Here is a 20,450-nt window from a genome sequence, read left to right as displayed (position 1 = left end):
GATTCTGCTGCGGGCCAAAAAAAGGGTCCCGTGCGAATTTGCGGCGGGTGCGGCGGGTGTGGCGGGTGCGGCGGGTGCGGCGAATGGCTGAACTCGAATCGCACAGAGATCGGATGTGATTTGCACTGCAGTGCGGTGCGAATCACATTCGTTCTCATAAACCGCTGCAATGTGAACCCAGCCTTAGTGACACTGGCGACGGGGGGTGATCACGGGGTTAAACCTTTATTGGGGGGGTTAGGGGGGTACATTAGAACTAAAGGGGGCTAACCCTAACTGCCCTAACAGTTATTACAGTCACAAATGACACCAATGCAAAAAAAAAAAAAAAAAATGACATTGGTGTCACTGTGACTGGGGGGCAGGGGTAATTGGGGGGGTGATCGGGGGGTAAAGGGGGGGTGTGAGTGTGCCTGGCATGTTCTACTGTGTGTGGGATGTGTTGGTGCAACTCACTGATCCGCTCTCCTCCGTGTCGGAACGAAAAATACCGACACGGAGGAGAGAATACATCACTTCCTCTCCTGTGTTTACATTACAGGAGAGGAAGTGATGTCACCGGGGATTTCCATTCGTCGGGAGCGATCGCGAGGGGGTGGCCATGAATGAATGGCCGTCCCCTCGTCCGGGATCGCTCCCGAACGAAAACCGACCGCCGCAGGCACCGGGCGGGGGCCCGATCGGGCCCCCGACCCGCGGGAGGCAAAGGACGTACATATATGTGCTTATGCCTGCCCGTGCCATTCTGATGACGTACATCGGCGTGAGGCGGTCGGCAAGTGGTTAAAATCACTGCTCCAAAAAAAAAAAAAAAAAAATGTAACATTTTTTTTGGCATCGATACATGTCCCCTGGGGCAGGACCCAGGTCCCCAAACACTTATGTATATAAGCCTTTAAAATTTGCACTTTTGATTTTTCACATTTGTGTCCCATAGACTTTAATGGTGTTCTAACAGATTTTCTGCTGCGAACCGAAACAGGGGGTGTTCGGCTCATCCCTAGTGCCCCATGCCCTGCTGTGTGAATAGTTCCCCGCTGTTTTCCCTGTGTCCTGATGTACGCCCCATATGTGTGCCCCCTGCCCTGTGTGCCCTGCTGTGTGTCCAGTGTTCCGCTGTGTGCCCCATGCTCCACTGTGTGCCCTGTGGTGTGCCTAGTGTCCTGCTGTGTGCCCCATGTCTTGCTGTGTGCCCTGATGTATGCCCCATGATATGCCCTGCTGTGTGCCCCATGGCCTGATGTGTGCCCTATGATGTGCCCTCCTGTATGCCTCATGCCCCGCTGTGTGCCCTATGCCCTGATGTGTGCCCCATGCCCTGATGTGTGCCCCATGCCCTGCTGTGTGCCCCATTGACAGGGTTGGCACCAGCGTGAAGCGCCACCTCCCCGAAATAAGTTTTTGGAGGTTGGGATGTTTGTACAAGTGTTTGTGGAGACATGCTATCGGAGAGTATCAGAGCCTATAGACATGTTACTGGTGTTGTAGGAGAACCAGAACATGCCACTGGAAACTGTGGACATGTTACAGATGTTGTTGGAGAATAAAAACACTGTCAGACTACATACATGTTACATGTGTGGTTGAAGAGGTGGGGGGGAGGGGGCACGCTACAGGTGGGGTTGGAGACTTTCCTTCTACTTCCGGTCTCAGGGAAAGCAGAGGTGACTAGTCCCCTCTCAGCCTGACACACACACACACACGTCAATCTCCTCATGTCTGTACATCCCGGGGTTGCCCCTGGTAACCAGGCCCAGTCAGTCTTGCCAGGACAAAGCATGCCGGGAGTTCCAGCTGACCAGTGTCCGGAGCACGTGATTGGCCGGAGCCGTGTGTATCCCGGGAGCGCCAAGCTGTCAGTGTCACCTGGCTCACCCGGCTCACCAGCCCGCCGTCACATGACGACGACCGCCCCCCAGCAACGTGTCACTTCACCCACCTGCGGCTGCACCGTGCTGCTGAGCGAGAACATGTCGTCCGCACACCAGGGGAAGGTTCCGCCCGGCTTAAAGATCTCCGTACCCGGTTGTAGCACTGCTTCCCGGCGTGATGTAACAAAGGTGACCCGGATAACCCGACTCCCAAGAACTTCCAGGGTACTGACGTCACGTCCGCCTAATTAAACATGGCTGCTGGGGCTTCAAGTTTGCCAGGGATTGGTCACATTGTCCCTGTAGTGTCATATTTTGCTCCCCGTCATAGAATGCTCCGGAAGTGACGTTACGGCCAGAAATTTTGCACTGCGCATGCGCGATGCGTTCCAAATGATTTCCGACAATGTAGTTCGGATAATGTCACGGGAGTGAGGGGAGGTAATCGTGACATTAACTTTAGACAGAGCAGAGAGAGAGCAGGTAACTGTGGCTCCAGGCGGGGATTACCTTCCCTCACTTCTCTGACATCATCTGACGGTTTCACTGGTCTGCATTGTCGCAAATCATTTGGAACGCATGGAGCAAGTGTTTGGAACGCATCGCGCATGCGCAGTGCTAAATTTCTGGCCGCAACGTCACTTCCGGAGCATTCTATGATGGAGAGCAAAATATGACACTACACCGCTGTTTCATCAGATTTGGCGACCCGTCAGAGTGTGTAACGGAGGTGACGTTTCGTTGCCGCCATCTTGCTACACCTCGCACTCCTCCATAGTAAGGACACACTGAGAAGGGTGAAGTAGACATCTTGTTACACCCACCGGAGTTTTGCATTTTACATTTATGTTTAACAGTAAAGTGAGTTTATATAGTGAAATACAGTACTTACAACTCCGTGTGAATGTTTAGATGTTGAATTTTTAAAGCAGCAAACTTCTGTCAGATTAGCAAACCCGTGAGATCCGCAGGCTCACCGCTGCTTTTAAAACTCAGTTCTTCGTACTATATTTCACTATATAAACTCACTTTACCATATATCCCAACTCTTTGAGATGGGAACAAGGGACACCTATGAGCAAAAGTATGTAGGCATAGGACACACACCCCTGCCACGCCCCCTTAGAGAAGAATTATATGGGGGGAGGTTTGGCTAAGTGCTTTATTACCACTTCTATTCCTTTATATTTGCTTTTGAAATGTACAAATGCAGCAATTTAGAAATTGGATGAAAGGTTTAGCACTGGGAAACACTTTTTGATAAATAGTGCATTTTACAGACATTCCAACCTGCAAAAACTCATTTCAGGGAGGTTTGGGCCGCCGCTGAAACCCATCCCCCAATTAAATGCAGCCTCACCGTGCCCATCATTGCAGCCTTACCGTGCCCATAATCTCAGCCTCACCATGCCATTAATCATAGCCTTACAATGCCCATAATCGCAGCCTTACCATGCCAATAATCGTGCAGCCCTACAGTGCCCATAATCGCAGCCTTACAGTGCCCATAATTGCAGCCTCACCATGCCCAAAATTGCAGCCTCACTGTGCCAATAATTGCAGCATTACGTGCCCATAATCTCAGCCTCACCATGCCATTAATCGCAGCCTTACAGTGCCCAAAATCGCAGCCTTACTACGGTCAGTGCCTGGATTACACACAGCAGGCATCCCCCGCTGTGTCTCGGAATTCAGTGTGAAAACTTTGGCTGCGCTGTGACAAAAGTCCCGCCCTCCTCCTAGACCAGCTCGTGTGATAGACGCAGTGTTCTGTCTATCACACAAGCTGGTCTAGGAGGAGGGCGGGACTTTTGTCACAGCGCGGCCAAAGTTTTTTACACTCAGCTCCGACCACTGTGTGTGACTGACGTAGTGGAGGAGGAGAAGGGAGTCACTCAGCCGCAGACAGAGCAGCCCGAGCATCCATACTCCATTCGGCCGCTTGGGCTGCTCTGTCTGTGGCTGAGTGCCAGGCGCAGCCGGGAGATCGTCCAGCACTCGCGGGGGACCGGGAGCCCGCATCCAAATGCGGGAGACTCCCGCGACTCGCGGGAGAGTTGAGATGTCTGATTTTATATACAGCTATATAGATCAGACTAAAATGAGGAGGGAAGAGGACAGAGGAACTTTGTTCCAAATCAGGGACAGTCCCTCGAAAATCAGGGACAGTTGGAAGCTATGCTTTACTGTTAAAAATAAGTGTAAAATGCAAGACTACGGTGGGTGTAAAAAGATGTCCACTTTCGCCCTTCTCAGTGTATCCTTACTATGGAGGAGTGCAGGGTGTAGCAAGATGGCAACAACGGAAAGTCACTTCCATTACACATTCTGACGGGTCGCCAAATCTGATGAAACACCATGCTGTAGGCGTTGCACAGTCCAGTGGGAGGTTTTATGAAATAAACAGTGAAATAAAAGTGCGCAAGACTGATTTATTATACACCATGGAGGAGGGGAGGGATGATCTGTGAGGAATGGATTGCACACCTCCCAACACAACTTCTACTGCAAGACTTGTGTAGAGGACACACCCCGGCCACACTTCAGCTTACACCATAAAAATGATTGGTGAAATAAGGGCAACCGCTAGAAATCATGGGGTACCATAGCTGGCAGGGCCAGAGCATAGTTGCCAACATTTCATAAAAGTTTTTAGGGACACCTTTTTTCTGTATGTATAGAAAGCTGCTATAGGAGGAGCATGTACTTAAATTAGGGGACGAGGCATTCATTTAACATGGGCGTGGTTATATAAGACTCATGTCCAGCCACCAGGGATCTGCTAGCAATAAAAGTGTTAGCCATGTCTCTAGCCGCCAGGCAATTAAACCTTGTACACACTATAAGAAAATTGGGTGAACATGTTTGTGAACATGTTTGTGATCCAGTCTGTACATGTGCTAACCCACACTGTCACTGGATATAGCAGGATTTTGCCAATCACTGCACAGAGTCCTGTGTTTACAGAAACACAGGGCTCTGTGTGTACACAGATCAGCAATCTGGCTGTTTCTTCTCCCTGCAAAGCATGGAGAGAAAAACAGCCAGATCTGTTAGTAAAAGCAGCATACATTATACACATTACACTTGTTAGGCACACAGTTATTCATTTGATTGCCTCTTTATGTTAAACCTTTCCCTGCCAGTGACATTTATACAGTAATCAGTGCATTTTTATAGCACTGATCGCTGAGTAAATGTGAATGGTCCCAAAATAGTGTCAAAAGTGTCCGATATGTCCGTCGCAATGTCAAAGTCACAATAAAAACCGCAGATCACCACCATTACTAGTAAAATGACCACGCAATTGTCATTCAACATGTTACAGCGCAGAAAACTGAAAATTGGCCTGGGCAGGAAGGGGGTGAAAATGCCTAGTGGTTAAAGGGGTACCTGGGGTATGCGCTAGCTTTCAAAAGACGTTGGTTCTTTCCTTTTTCCTCTCCCCTGATTGTCATCACTGGAATCAATGAAGCCAAATAATAGACATGTGCGCTGACAAAAAAATTAGTTCATTTTCGTTTCATTTGTTTTTTGTTTTTTTGGAAATTTGGAAAATCGAAAATTCAGAAATTTCAGGAATTTTCACATTTCGATTTTTTAGATTTCCAAATTTCTGAATTTTGAATTTTCAGATTTACGATTTTTCGGATTTACGAATTTTGGATTTTCAGAATTTCCAAATTTTGGATTTTCGCCCGAATTTCCGAATTTCGGATTTACGAATTTTAGGATTTTCGGAACTCCGAATTTTCGGATTTTTTGAATTTGGGAATTCATAGATTTGAAAGTCCAAAAATTTGAAAATCTCAAAAAAAAGAAAGAAATTAGTTTAATTAATTATTAAATTAAGGAGTACGAATTTATCCGAAGTTATGAATTATCTGAAATAACAAATGCCGCATCTAAACAAATGGAATGGAACAAATTAATAATAAATAATTAATAATAATAAAAAGGTTTTATTATTATTATTATTACATCGTTAAATTCCATTTGGTTAGATGTGGCATTCGTTATTTCAGAAAATTAAATTCATAACTTTGGATAAATTCGTACTCGTTACGTTCACTAACAGACAAATTTGAAAGGGAATTCCAATACCTATAATTTAATAGTTAGTTATTATTTAGAATTAAACAGATTTTCTTTCTTTTTTTTTCTGATTTTCGAATTTCCAAAAATTCGGAATTCCGAAATTCAAAAATTGCAAAATCCAAAATTCAAAAATTGCAAAATCCAAAATTCAGAAATTCAAAAATTCGGAAATCCGAAATTCGAAAATTTGGAAATCCGAAATTTGGAAATTCGGAAAACCAAAAATCTGAAATTCGTATTTCGAAAATCTGAAATTCGGAAATTGAAAAATTCAGAAATTCGGACATTTGTCAAAATTTGTTAAAAAACTCATTTGTAACTAAGCGAATTGCACATGTCTACCAAATAACACCACCCACAGGTACCAACCGGTATCCATGGATAGTATTCCTTGCCACAACATACAGATAGATATACTATCCCCTAGGATAAATGATCGCTGGCTTATCGTATCCTGAAAACTTTCAGAAACGGCGGCCATGGTCAACTGGTTCAAAATGAAACTCACAGGGTTGTTAATACCAGCTCCCCTATTCAAGACAGTACTTCAATTTGTATTAAATTCTGGTTTATTGGTGTGAAAAATGGAGGACAAATCTCTGTTTAACCACTTGCTTACTGGGCACTTAAACCCCCCTCCTGCCCAGACCAATTTTCAGCTTTCAGCGCTGATGCACTTTGAATTACATTTGCGCGGGCATACAACACAGTACCCAAATGAAATTTTTATCATTTTTTTCCCACAAATAGAGCTTTCTTTTGGTGGTATTTAATTACAGCTGGGAGTTTTATTTTTTGCTAAACAAACAAAAAAAATGCAAAAAAAAATCATGTTTAAGAGTTTGTTATAAAATTTTGCAAACAGATCATTTTTCTCCTTCATTGAAGTGCGCTGATGAGGCGGCACTGATAGGCTGCACTGGTTGGCACTGATAGGCTGCACTGGTGGGCACTGATAGGCTGCACTGGTGGGCACTGATAGGCATAGTTAAGGCGGCACTAATAGGCACAGATAAGGTGGCACCGATAGGCACAGATAAGGCGGTACTGATGGGCACAGATAAGGCGGCACTGATGGGCAAAGATGGGCACAGATAAGATGGCACGGATGGGTGGCACTAAGGGGCACTGATAGGTACCACTGATAGATGGGACTGATAGGTGGCACTGATAGGTGGCACTGATAGGTGGCACTGATAGGTGGCACTGATGGGCGGCACTGATGGGCACTGGTAGATGACACTGATGGGCACGGATATGTGGCACTGGGGTGCAGCACCGTTGTTGAGGCAGATTGTGGGCACTGTGGGCACTGATGGGTGGCACTGTGGGCACTGCTGGGTGGCACTAAGGGGCACTGCTGGGTGGCACTGACGGGGGGCACTTATTTATTAATGAGGTGGCAGGGGCAGGTGGGCACTGGCAGGGCTGGCCGTGATCGAGACTGATGTCCCGATCACGGCCGCCAGTGATCGGCTCTTTTTTTTTTCTCCTCGCGCTGTCAGCGCGAGGAGGAATAATAGCCGATTACCGGCTCCGTTGTATCACATGATCAGCTGTCATTGGCTGACAGCTAATCACGTGGTAAGGGGTCGGGATCGACCCCTTGCTCGGATCCGTGATCAGGCGAGTCTCATAGACTCGCCGATCACAGGGCGCCCCGCGTGCGCCCCTCAGGGGCCACGCAGGCCGCTCCTGCCCCTCAGGGGGCGCGCAGGCCGCTCGTGCACGGGACGACGTCAATAGACGTAGTCCCGGCAAAGGAGGTCCGCGCTGTAGCCGTCATTTGGCTATAGCGCGGATCTCTAGTGGTTAAAGAGATATTAAACTGTGAGCTTCTGCATATCTTTTGACTTTTGAATTTCCTAATTTAAGACACCAATCTGGAGAGTGCCTTCTACCAATTATCAGGATATAGTTACAGGAGGAGTACCACTCAGAAAGAGTTATATAAGAGAGGAATTCGGAGTGTGCTTGGATGCAATTTACTTTATACCCATTTGTCATAACCTGACTTTTGAGCATACAAGTATTTATACTAAAGTAACATTTTATCAGGAGGGAAATCGGAATCCTTTGGGTCCTTCACGTTGGATTCTCTCCTGTGTCTAGTTACTGATTCGTTAGAAGGGGGGCTGCATATGATTTTTAGGGTGCCCAAGTTCTCAGGGTGATGAATACAGTTAGTGATGATCCATATGGGCAGAAATACTATCAGTGTCAGCTTAAAGAGTAGTCACAAGGCTTTCCCAAAAATCTGTAGTGAGAGAAGTAAGGTCATCTTTTTCAGAGTCTTTATCACCTGTTTCACTTGCTCTTCAAGGATTTGCATCGCTTGCTTGAGCTCCTTTATTGGTGTCTTGTTTCTGGGTCCTTTGTGGTCATTTTTATCCTCTCGTCGTTGATCAAGGCTCTGGATTGTTTTGTGAGGACTTTGGTTGCTGCCACTACACTAGTAGGCAGGCTGAAAGGGTAATCTTATTTCTTGGTCCAGTTCAGCTGGTGAATTACAACCACATCTTGGGGTTGGAACTTGTATGTTGTTTCCTGTGAGGATTATGGAAAAGAAGAAGAAAAAAGAATACTTTACCGTAGATGCCATTCAGCTTTATAATCAAGTTTCTACAATATTCTTCCTGTATCAAACTCAGATCTCCCTGCTCTATTACCATGGGTTTCTTAATCCAGGGTGTGGAAAAAGGTCAACCCATCAGGATCTCAAAAGGGGACAAGTGATTGGTCTTGGAAGGGGTCATTCTTATTTCTGCTAAAACCACAGGTAGGCTCTGCAAACTATTCCGGCCTTGGACGCTGGGGAATTGGACTCCCCCCCTTTCCGAAGCAGAATTTCAACTGGCCATAAAAACCCTAAAAAACTTCAAGAGCCCGGCCCGGATGGGTTTTCCCCGCGTTTTTACAACACGTTCCCACTACTGCTCGCCTTTCACCACTACTACCCGAGATAAAACACAGAGACCAGGTGGGTGGGCTTTGTCCCTGGATGCGAAGCCAGGGACAATACCACCAAGACTATACACCTGATAGGCTACGCACAAAAGAACCACATACCGACTTGCCTTCTCTCCTGCGATGCAGAGAAGGCCTTTGATAGGGTCAGTTGGCCCTTTCTCCAAGCCACCCTCTCCCAGATAGGTCCACACATGCTCTCACTCATCATGTCCCTCTACTCCAAACCCTCAGCTACAGTCCTAGTGAACAGAACCCAATCAGAAAAGCTTATAATTTCCAACGGAACCAGGCAAGGCTGTCCCCTTTCCCCACTCCTGTTTTCCCTGGTAATTGAGCACTTATCCCAAGCCATCAGAGCCAACCCAAATATACAGGGTATACAAACCCCCTCCTCTCAGTATAAACTTTCTCTCTACGCAGATAATCTCCTCCTCTATGCGACCCAACCCCATATTAGCATCCCATCCATACTTACAGAGATACCCAGGTTTTGCCGTTTTAGCAACTATAAGTTAAACATCTCCAAAACAGAAGCACTGAATCTCTCTTTACCACAATTCACCCTCTCCTCCCTTCAAACCAACTTCTCCTTTCAATGACAAGCGAAGTCCATATCATACTTAGCCATTCCAACGCACAGCACAGATATATACGCACTTAACTTCAGCCCATTACTCACAAAACGTAGGTACCTCGCGGAAAGTAGAATGGAAAGACCAATGTCATGGTTCCGCCGCATGAAAGCACTAAAAATGGATATACTCCCCAAACTTTTTTTTGTCCGAAACTGTTGCATACACACAGTCGAGCAAAGTAGTCAGAAAATCCGATCGCACTTAACGTGATGACGTTATTTCGTTAGGACGGGACTACGTTCAGGCTAGTAGCCAATAGCTTTGGTTTAGGAATTTGATTTGAGCATGCGTGGCACTTTGTCCGATCTGAATTCTCTACACATGATCGGACAAAGTCCGATCGGATCATGTTGTCGGAAAAATTTATAGACAAGTTGGAAAACTTGGTCCGTCGGATACTCCGACGGAAACAGTCCGATGGAGCCCACACACAGTCGGATTATCCGACAACACGGTTCGATCGGACACCTTCCGTCGGAATGTCCGATCGTGTGTACAAGGGCTTAGCCCTTGTACACACGGTCGGACATTCCGACAACCAAAGATTTTGTCCGATGGATTTTGTCCGAAACTGTTGCATACACACAGTCAGACAAAGTTGTCAGAAAATCCGATCGTACTTAACGTGATGGCGTTATTTCGTTAGGACGGGACTACGTTCAGGCTAGTAGCCAATAGCTTTGGTTTAGGAATTAGATCTGAAAATGCGTGGCACTTTGTCCGATCGGAATTCTCTACACATGATCAGACAAAGTCCGATCGGATCATGTTTTCGGAAAATTTTATAGACAAGTTGGAAAATTGGTCCGATGGAGCCCACACACAGTCGGATTATCTGACAACACGGTCCGATTGGACACCTTCCATCGGAATGCCCGACCGCGTGTACAAGGGCTTATAGAATGGGTGAACGAGATAAACAGTATCATGCTTATGGAGGAGATGCAAGCCAAATCCCTAGATACATATGCACAATTTTCCTTTATCTGGAGTATATGGAGGAATTACTCTACCTCAGATAAACTAAAACATAGACTCTCAATAGCTACTACCCCTTGATTAGAAAATCCACCCCCAAAATGGGGTCCCGGTACCACAAATTGGTGACACCTTGTAGGTTAGAGGCTCGCCACCTCCCTTCCCTGCCTTCCTTCTCTTCCTTACTTCTGCCTCCCCCTTTTCTTCTCCTCATACTATCCTCCCACTCTATCTTTCTTACTTTAACTCTACTCCAACCTACTCCCCCCTGGCTATATATAGCCATACCCCGAAACTGTACGTACTCTAGTCCTAAAATATAGGCACTTAAATTGGTCCTGAGACCTGATATATACCAGCACTTTTGTACAGATAAATCTCTCAAGGTTTGCTCAGATATATTGATCTCCTTGGTTTCTGGGCACAGCAGGCTCCCAATGGGGCGCCCGATCCATGGGAGATCACAGTTTTATTAATGTTTGTACAATGTCTGTAATCCTACCTCATTGACTTTCACTCAGGATATATACATAAAAGACATAGAATGTACTACTTATTGTATGACTTATAATTGTTTACCCGAAAGCATATTGTTGGGCACCTGGTCTTTGTCCTGTTTTTTCTTTTCTGTTTAAACATGTTCTGAAAACAATAAAAACGTATTAAACCTAAAACCGCAGGCAGCACAGTTTTCCATTTGGCAAATGTGCCACCCATAGCCTTCCTTATTTTGTCTTTAATCGTTCGGTTCATTCTTTCCACTATACCTGAACTCTGTGGGTGATATGGAATGTGGAATTTCCACTCTATTTGCAAAGTCTTTACTAGTTCCTTTCATACCTTGGAGACAAAGGATGGGCTGTTATCTTAATTGATTTTCAATGGTCATCCCCAGCTGATTATTATTTCTCATGTCAGGATGTTTACAACTGTCCTTGCATCTTCCTGGGTACATACAAAGATTTCTACCCACCTGGAGAACATGTCCACTATCACTAACAAATATTCCTGTCTTTTGCCCAATTTTGGCATGGGAGTGAACTCAAATTGTAGATGTGTAAAAAGTGATGCAGGGTACAGTAGGTGTTCATGTTTGGGCTTGTTTGGTGTGTTTGGGTTATTTCTGATACATTCAATGCATCTGGACACAAACAATTTACATAGGGGTAATAAATGTAGAATGTGGAAGTCTTGTGTTAACATTTCAGCTGTAGCTTTCCATCCTTTGTGTCCTATGCCTTGGTACTGTGAGATGAATAAAGGTGCACTTGCTTTTGGTATTCCCAGTTTCCCCTCTTTGGCAATGTGTCCAGGCTAGGCACTAATTTAGACCCTGCGGGGGGTGGGTGTTATGTACCAAGTAGATAAGTCTGACAAGTAGGAGGAGACCTCTCTTACAGCCCTGACGCAAGAGGCACTGGAGCGGGAACGGTAGACTCAAGAGCAAAGTGAGGTAGGACTGCCTGTTGTGGTGTAGGTGCAGATGGATGGATGATGAGCTACCAAGAAGGTCTGGATGCAGATGTCAGTGAAGGTAGCTACAGGTCAGTGACCTGGAAGCTGGCAGGTGCAGACTGGAGCAGAGTGAGACAAGCCGGGTTAGACACAGGTAATCAGACAGAACTTGAAATGACAGACTGGAGCAGAGTGAGACAGGCCAGGTCAGACACAGGTAGTCAGGCGGGTAGGGCTGTAGCTGAAGCAGGATCAGATAAACAGGCAGAGATCGGCAACAAGATGTCAGCAGGAAGTCCAAGTAGCATGGTCAAGGAAGCCAAGGTCAGAGTTGGAGAGATCAGGAAGTCAGACAGAGCCGGGTCACTACAGCTAATCAGGAGACAGGTGCAGTGGTTTCAGGAATCACTAGATGCAAATCAAATGGTACTGTACTTGTGCAGTTGCTGTCCTATTAAAGGCCTATTGGCACCAAACTGTGTCTAATGTGCGCGTACACGCGTCCGGCGCGTGCCCCCGTACACACGCACACCAAGGTGGGTCCGGCACATGTGTCCTGATGTACAATGTCTATACAATCATGGGCGGGGACTAATTCGTCTGTTTCACCTTTTAGCCGTGGGGGTGCTGTACCTGATCTGCAGGGAGGGGCTGCTCATGAGAATGACTTCATACCCACTTTGTTGTTGTGCAGACATGTGTTGGGTATTAAGATTTTTTAGCAGATACACAATCTGGTGTGTGGTGTGTAGTTCTGTACGGTGGACTAATGTAAATGATATAGCCATTTCTACAGCCATGGCACCAGAGGCCAAAGCCCTCAGACATGCCAGCATGCCTTGTACTGAAACTGGGACTACTCAAGAAAAAAAGGCTACAGGTTTCAGCTTTCCTCCATGCTTTTGTGCAAGGACAGTGGTGATTCTATGGATACTCCCCCTCTTCGAGTTAAGAAAATTTCAAATTCTAAGACTCCTATTAAATCTCATCCTAAAAGATTTACCGGGCATGAAGGTATTATCCTCAATGAATGATGTAAGAGTACAGTTCCAGTGACAAAGTCAGTTTTCTCCTGCCTCCTTCATGTACGTCATGTCCCACTTGGGGTCTCCTGTGTACCATGGGAAAACTTTCTTATCCCTCAAACAGAGTCTACTGACCATATCCATATGGAATTGGTCATTTACGCCTGTGCACGGGAAGGGTGAGCCATCCGGCCAGATCGTCTATGAAAGGATTTATCAAAAAAAAATCCATTCCACATACTCTGGCCACATAGTCTTTACATGTCTCCCGGGGATTAGGTGGGGGTTATTCTTTACTTCTTCCCTTACCCATCCTTAATTTGGTTACAAACAATTTAGACAAACTTACCAAGGGTCATTATCTCACCTTACAAGACCCTTTTGCAATGTACAACAATAATATAAGCTCTAAACAATATTCTTATACTCTATACAGCGATAGAAACAAAAGCAAGAAGGTTGGTAGAATTCCCCTGATTGTCCATCTGGCTCTTTCCTTAAGAGCCTCTATTTTACTATTTTCAGTATGCCCCACCTGACTTTTTACGTTGAAAATTCTGACGGACCTAGAAAGAGAACATGTTCTATATTTTTCAGACGGAACAAATTCCTATCCGGGAAAACCGCTCGTCTGTATGCTGTTCCAACGTACCAAAAACTATGCATGCTCTGAAGCAAGTACGAGATGGAAGCTATTGGCTACTGGCTATTGAACTTCCTTTTTCTAGTCCCGTTGTACGTGTTGTACGCCACCGCGTTCTTGATGGTCAGAATTTGTTGTGATCCTGTGTACACAAGACAGCTTCAGCGGAATTCCGTCAGAAAAACCTTCAGGCCGCGTACACACGCGGGGACTGTTCGGCCAACTTTGTCCGCTGAACAGTGTTTCGGCAAACAGTCCGCTCGTGTGTGGGCTTTCAGCGGACAGTTTCAGCGAACAGTCCGCTGAACAAGGTTTTTCGGAAATTCCGAAAAACTGTCCGCTGAAACAAAGTTTCAGCGAACAGTCCCCTCGTGTGTAGGCTTGTTCGTCAAACTAAGTTCCGCGCATGCTCAGAAAGGATTTACACGCCGAAAGTTATAATGCAGTGTATAGGACGTCGTATTTTTCGTCCCGTCGTACGTGCCGTTCACGTCATCACGCACGGTTTCAGCAAACTGTTCGTTCGTCGTGTGTGGCCATGTCCGTCCATGCTAATTTTGAGCGGACTGTTTGCCGAAACTGTTTGACGGACAAAGTTGGGCGAACAGTCCCCGCGTGTGTACGCGGCCTCAGAGTTTATTCTGACGGGAAAACCGGTCGTGTGTATAGGGCATTAGGGTTAATTATGCTCAGTTTGTGGACAATCCGTGTTAATTCTGTTTCAAAGCTCTGAAAGCATTCAATGCACAAGACAAAATACTCATTTCAATGAATGCTTAGTTTTAATGGTAAGGGTTGTACCTTTATACAAAATAGAGACAAAGAAGATTGCACAACTTAAAGAGAAAGGAGGGAGGAAGGACAAAGTTCATCACATGAGACATAGCATTTCAGACATAATGATGACAATTGATTTTATCTGAAAACATAATTTCAAAACTAGTTCTTACCAGGCCTCACTTAACCTGTGACCATTGGGACAAACAAGACTCTAAAATAAAGATATTCACCTGTCAGCAATTTAATTTCTCAGTCTTGTTAACTCTTTCTCACCCTTCAATACTGGATGCTAAGGAAAGGTACTCAGTGCTGTCACTTGGGTTGGGAGGAAATCCAAAAGCTTCAGCTTGTGGAACCTTCAAACCAATAATTTCTCCATTGAAATCTGTTGAACCAAAAAAAGCAAAAAAACACAGTTTTGCTTTAAAAAAGTAATTGACCCTTTCCAAAAACCCAGAGGCACGAAAAATGCATAGATGTGAACGTGTTCCATAGGAACCCATGTTAAAAAAAATGTCATCCGTTTCTGAAAAAGCATGAAAAAATGCATTAGTGTGAATGGAGCATGGAGCCTTAAGGAGAATTCTACAAAAAAAGTTGGTAAAACGCACTATTCCTTTATATTGGCTTTTGAAATTTACAAATGCAGCAATACTTGGGATGAGTAGCAAAAATTTAAAATTCCCTATCAAATACTTTCCGTAATTTTCCTTTCCTGATGGACTCCATGGCAGCATATGTGTGGGTTAAGCCCCGCCTCCCCTCCTACTCTATAAGACCCCACTCCCATAAATCTTTGCTCCGAGGCCGTGTTCCGAAACTAGCCTACTCTAAAAACTGTGAGGGAATTCCTACTGCCATGGAGTCCATCAGGAAAGGAAAATTACAGTAAGTATTTGATAGGGAATTTTCAGTTTTCCTGACAGACTCCATGGCAGCCTACATTTGGGAAATAACTTGCCGTACACGCCCGGATGGGCAAATTGCTGAATAAACAAAGATTAACACCATCCACTGACAGCACTTGTAAGCCAAAATTAATAGTAGATAAAGAAGCTGGTTCCACATAGTAATGGGACATAAATGTGTTGATCGAAGACCAAGAGGCAGCTTTGCTGATCACTTAGGGAGCTCATGATGTTGAGTCACTTCTGGTTGAATGCGCCCTCACTGTTTCCGGAGGCGCTAAGCCCTTCGCTTTATAGGCCCATTGGATAGACTGGACAATCCAGGCAGCAATGGATCTGATCGAGGCACGCAGCCCCTTGTTCTTCCCATAGAAGAGAACGAAGAGATAACTATATTATATCTATTATTGACTATTGTCTTAAAGAGGGATTCCGCCAAAAAAAAAATATTAAAAGCCAGCAGCTATAAATACTACAGCTGCTGACTTTTAATAAATGGACACTCACCTGTCCCGGGTTCCAGCGATGCCGGCAGCCAAGGCCAATCGACCGCTCGGCCCTCTGCTGCTGCCGCCGCCATTCTAGGTGAGGGAATCAGGAAGTGAAGCGAATCGGCTTCACTTCCCGGTTCCCTACTGCGCATGCGCGAGTTGCGCCGCGCAATAGGAAATCTCCGCGCTGTCACTGGGACCCGTGTGTGTCCCAGCAGACAGCGCGGCAGGGCAGGAAATGGCGTAGACTCCCGTGGGAGTCTATGCCCGGAAGTGGGTGAAAATACCTGTCTTTGACAGGTATCTCCACCCCCCTCCCCCCTGAAAGGTGTCAATTGTGACACCGGAGGGGGGGGGGGGTTCCGATCAGCGGAGGTTCCACTTTAGGGTGGAATCCCGCTTTAATGTGTCCCCCACAATGAGGGGATGCACGTTCGAACTACCGGCTGATCAAAAAGTGGGAAGTACATGTAGCACTAACCCCCGAAGGAGCTGCTGGTTTAATTGGGTATACCGTTACCTTCTTCACCTCGATTTGCGTGTCTAGGGGTTCCCATGGTAGATGGCCCAGAAACTTTAGAGACTGACGACAGATCCGCTTAAAGGGATTTTTATTTGCAAAAACTTAGTTAACGAACAGTCTCTCAGTATAGGATCAAAGGGTTAGGAGAAAAGTTCAGGTACTCTTAGTGTGAAAGTCAATAATAAAGAACTTGCTTACTAAGAAGCCAACCCGTGCATGGCCTTCTTCTGAAGAGTCCTCCCCTGGATAACTACGAAGTTGCTGGGCCGCTCCACAACTGGAGATGGCACCAGACCACCTCCGAATCCTTTCCTTAGTTTCCTTGCCTCTGGCTAGCCAGCCCCGAGACATAAAGTCAGGGGGATCCACAGCCCAGGCCATAGCCTTCCTGGGGGCTGGTCAGGAGGACCAGGACCATGGAGTCAGAACATACTTCTGGACCAGAACCCCGAACCACGTGACATCCGCATCTTAAGTACCCTCTCCCAGAAAGCACAGCAAGAGTGACACTCCCACTGGGCTGGCTCTGAGAGAAAGTAACCTTAAAGCACCCAACCAGACTGTTTTTCCATGCCTGCCAGAAGAGACAGTGCCCCCCATTGGTCAGGCTGAACACCCTATATTCCAGTCAGACTGATGTTGAGGTGAAAATTTGGAATAATTATACCCAAACCAAACTGCAGTTCAGGTGTAACATTAAATTTCAAAAACATGCTCTTCAGGAACCGGCGCTACATACAATGTCCTGATTCTCATGGAAGATTAAAATAACCTTGGGTTTCGCTCCTAGCATCGGAATTAGCACCAATCTATCCAGGAAAAAGGCTAGGAAAGGCTCTTTTGAACCTAAGTCTTGGATTTCAGATATTCTCTTGGCAGATGTAATGGCTACCAAGAAGGTAGTTTTGAGAACAAGTTCCCTGATTGAGAGTTGCTGGTTAAGCTGTGAGAAGAAATCAAGAACAAATGGGAGATGCCAATTGGGGAACATCAGCTTCCTCTTGGGCCTAAAGCCGCGTACACACGGGCGGACTGTCTGGCCAACTAAGTCCGTCAGACAATCCGACAGACAGTCCGTCCTACTTTTGAATGAACGGACTTGACCACACACGATGAACAGACAGTCCGTTGAAAGCTTGCGCGATGACGTGTACAGCACGTACGACGGGACTAGAAATAGGACGTCCAATACACAGCAATGCAACCTTTCGCCGTGTAAATCCTTTCTGAGCATGCGCCATACTTAGTCCGTCCAACTTGCCTACTCAGGCCGCGTACACACGGGCGGATTGTCTGCCCAACTTAGTCCGCTGAACAGTGTTTCAGCGGACAATCCGCTCGTGTGTGGGCTTCAGCGGACTGTCTGACGAACAAAGTCTTATGGAATTTCCGTAAGACAGTCCGTCCAAACTTGGTTTCAGCGGACAGTCCGCTCGTGAGTAGGCTAGTTCGACAGACTAAGTTTGGCGCATGCTCAGAAAGGATTTACACGGCGAAGGTTGCATTGCAGTGTATTGGATGTCGAATTTTTCGTCCCGTCGTACGTGCCGTACACGTCATCACGCAAGCTTTCAGCGGACTGTCTGCTCATCGTGTGTGGTCAAGTCCGTTCATGCAAATTTTGAACGGACTGTCTGTCGGATTGTCTGATGAACTTAGTTGGCCAGACAATCCGCCCGTGTGTACGCGGCCTCACTCGACTGTCCGCTGAAACCAAAGTTGGACGGACAATATTACGGAAATTCCGAAAGACTTAGTCCGCCAGACTGTCCGCTGAAAAAGTCCGCTGAAGCCCACACACGAGCGGACTGTCCGCTGAAATGTGTTTCAGCGGACTAAGTTGGACAGACAGTCCGCCCGTGTGTACGTGGCCTAAGTCTGACTGCCCCTTTGAAGAATTGGCAAACAAGGGCGTGTCTGGCCCAAAACACCCCGGTGAAAGCAGAAATAGCTGATACCTGTACCTGTAGAGATCTGACTGACTGGGCCATGTCTAGGTCGGACTGCAGGAATCCTAGGACATCCTGGATCGCTGCACGGGTTGGGGCTGGAAGACATATGGCTTGAAAAGTATGCCCATATCTACTCATAGACCCGCTTGGTACTTCTCCTCCTTGCACTCAGGAGTGTAGGAATGACTCCATCCTGAGCCTCTGTAGGAACTGGAGGGTAATTGGGACTGGAGGAAAGGCGTAGGCTCTGTGGAACCTCCACTGATCCGTGAGGGGATCCATCCCGTAGGCCTGAGGGTCTCTAAACCTTGCATAGTATCTTGGCAGTTGGTTGTTGCAAAGGTCGACTTCTGGAAAGATCCCCAGGGCTAAGACCCACTCAAACAACACCTTGTGGAGTACCCATCGTTGTCTAGCCTGACCCATGAGAGAAAATCTGCCTGAGTATTCTAGATCCCGGGAACTTAAGAACTTAGGTTGACCAAGTTCTTCTGCACCCAGGTCATAATTGATTATACCTCCTGCAACATGGACAGACTGTGAGTTCCCCCGTCTCCTTATGTAGGCCACTACAGTTGTGTTGTCCAAACTGAGCATCACAGAGGAACCTGCTGTTAAATAGTGAAACGCCTGGCGTGCCTGGAGTGCTGCCCGTAGCTCTAGATTGGTAGACACTATCCCTCAAGAAGGGAAATTCCAGGAGCCATGCACCACCTCCGATAGGCAGTGAGCAACCCAGCCCTTCTTCCAAAATTGGGTAATTTTGTGGGTAATTCCACTGTTATGGTGCTCCAGGACCTTCAAAAGTGTGATAGGTAGGAGTGAATTTATAAATTGATATAAAAATGCGGCGCTACCTAAAAGTGCTTAAACATATACAATGAATAATAATACCAAAAATGAAAATATAGTGCAAATAAGATACTATCCACTACATGATAAATACAACATAAATAGTGCAAAAAAATATATCTGCATAAATAATCCAAATATATATGAACGTACAAACAATATATATATATATATAGAGTGAAAGTACGTGAAAAAATCAATTAAGTGATTAAATAAAATTAATCTACATTAATGATTCAAATATAAACGAACGTACAAAAGATATATGTAGAGTGAAAGTTCGTGAAAAAATCAATCAAGTGATTAAATATAAATATTCAATATAAACAAGTGATTGTCCATAAAAAAACGTGCAATGATGACTGGTAAACTTGCAAAAATAAAGTTCATGCAGAAAGTGTAGAAATCATTTCCCAAAAGTGACAATCCACTGCAAACTTCAGTGCTTAATGAGTGCACCACCTATTTCCCCCAGCCTCTCACCTCCAGTAACTGGTAAATAGGCACTGTGTATAAAGATAGCTGCTGGCTCCTTTTTCATTCAGTCACACTGCTCCACCGCTGTCAGTATCTCACTGTATGGCTATGTAATATATGCCCTCCCAATAACTCCAGGATGTTCAACCAATATAGAATAGAAGAACACAGAGGGGCTTTCATGTGTAGTATTTCGCTATTTTATTATATTAAAAGATAAAATCCACACTTACATCAACATTAACAGCAGAGTGTGCAGCAGACGCGGACTTCCGGTTTCGAAACCGGAAGTCCGCGTCTGCTGCACACTCTGCTGTTAATGTTGATGTAAGTGTGGATTTTATCTTTTAATATAATAAAATAGCGAAATACTACACATGAAAGCCCCTCTGTGTTCTTCTATTCTATATTGGTTGAACATCCTGGAGTTATTGGGAGGGCATATATTACATAGCCATACAGTGAGATACTGACAGCGGTGGAGCAGTGTGACTGAATGAAAAAGGAGCCAGCAGCTATCTTTATACACAGTGCCTATTTACCAGTTACTGGAGGTGAGAGGCTGGGGGAAATAGGTGGTGCACTCATTAAGCACTGAAGTTTGCAGTGGATTGTCACTTTTGGGAAATGATTTCTACACTTTCTGCATGAACTTTATTTTTGCAAGTTTACCAGTCATCATTGCACGTTTTTTTATGGACAATCACTTGTTTATATTGAATATTTATATTTAATCACTTGATTGATTTTTTCACAAACTTTCACTCTACATATATCTTTTGTACGTTCGTT

The 20,450-nt window shown here is 45.6% G+C and overlaps 1 protein-coding gene across 1 annotated transcript in view; it reads right to left on the bottom strand.

The window, feature by feature from the left end:
- Positions 1–2,105, bottom strand: part of YME1L1 (YME1 like 1 ATPase) — a 60,498-nt gene extending 58,393 nt beyond the window's left edge. Inside the window, exon 1 of the mRNA XM_077491028.1 lies at positions 1,940–2,105. Within this exon, the coding sequence (XP_077347154.1) occupies positions 1,940–1,972 (33 nt within the window). The 5' untranslated portion in view covers positions 1,973–2,105. The remainder of the gene's footprint in view (positions 1–1,939) is intronic.
- Positions 2,106–20,450: the final 18,345 nt, after the last annotated feature.

The sequence above is a fragment of the Lithobates pipiens genome, unplaced genomic scaffold (genome assembly GCF_037356315.1).
Source record: "Lithobates pipiens isolate NorthernLeopardFrog02 unplaced genomic scaffold, aLitPip1_a1.2 Scaffold_19, whole genome shotgun sequence".
Lineage (NCBI taxonomy): Eukaryota > Metazoa > Chordata > Amphibia > Anura > Ranidae > Lithobates > Lithobates pipiens.
This window is presented reverse-complemented; position numbering and strand designations above follow the sequence as displayed.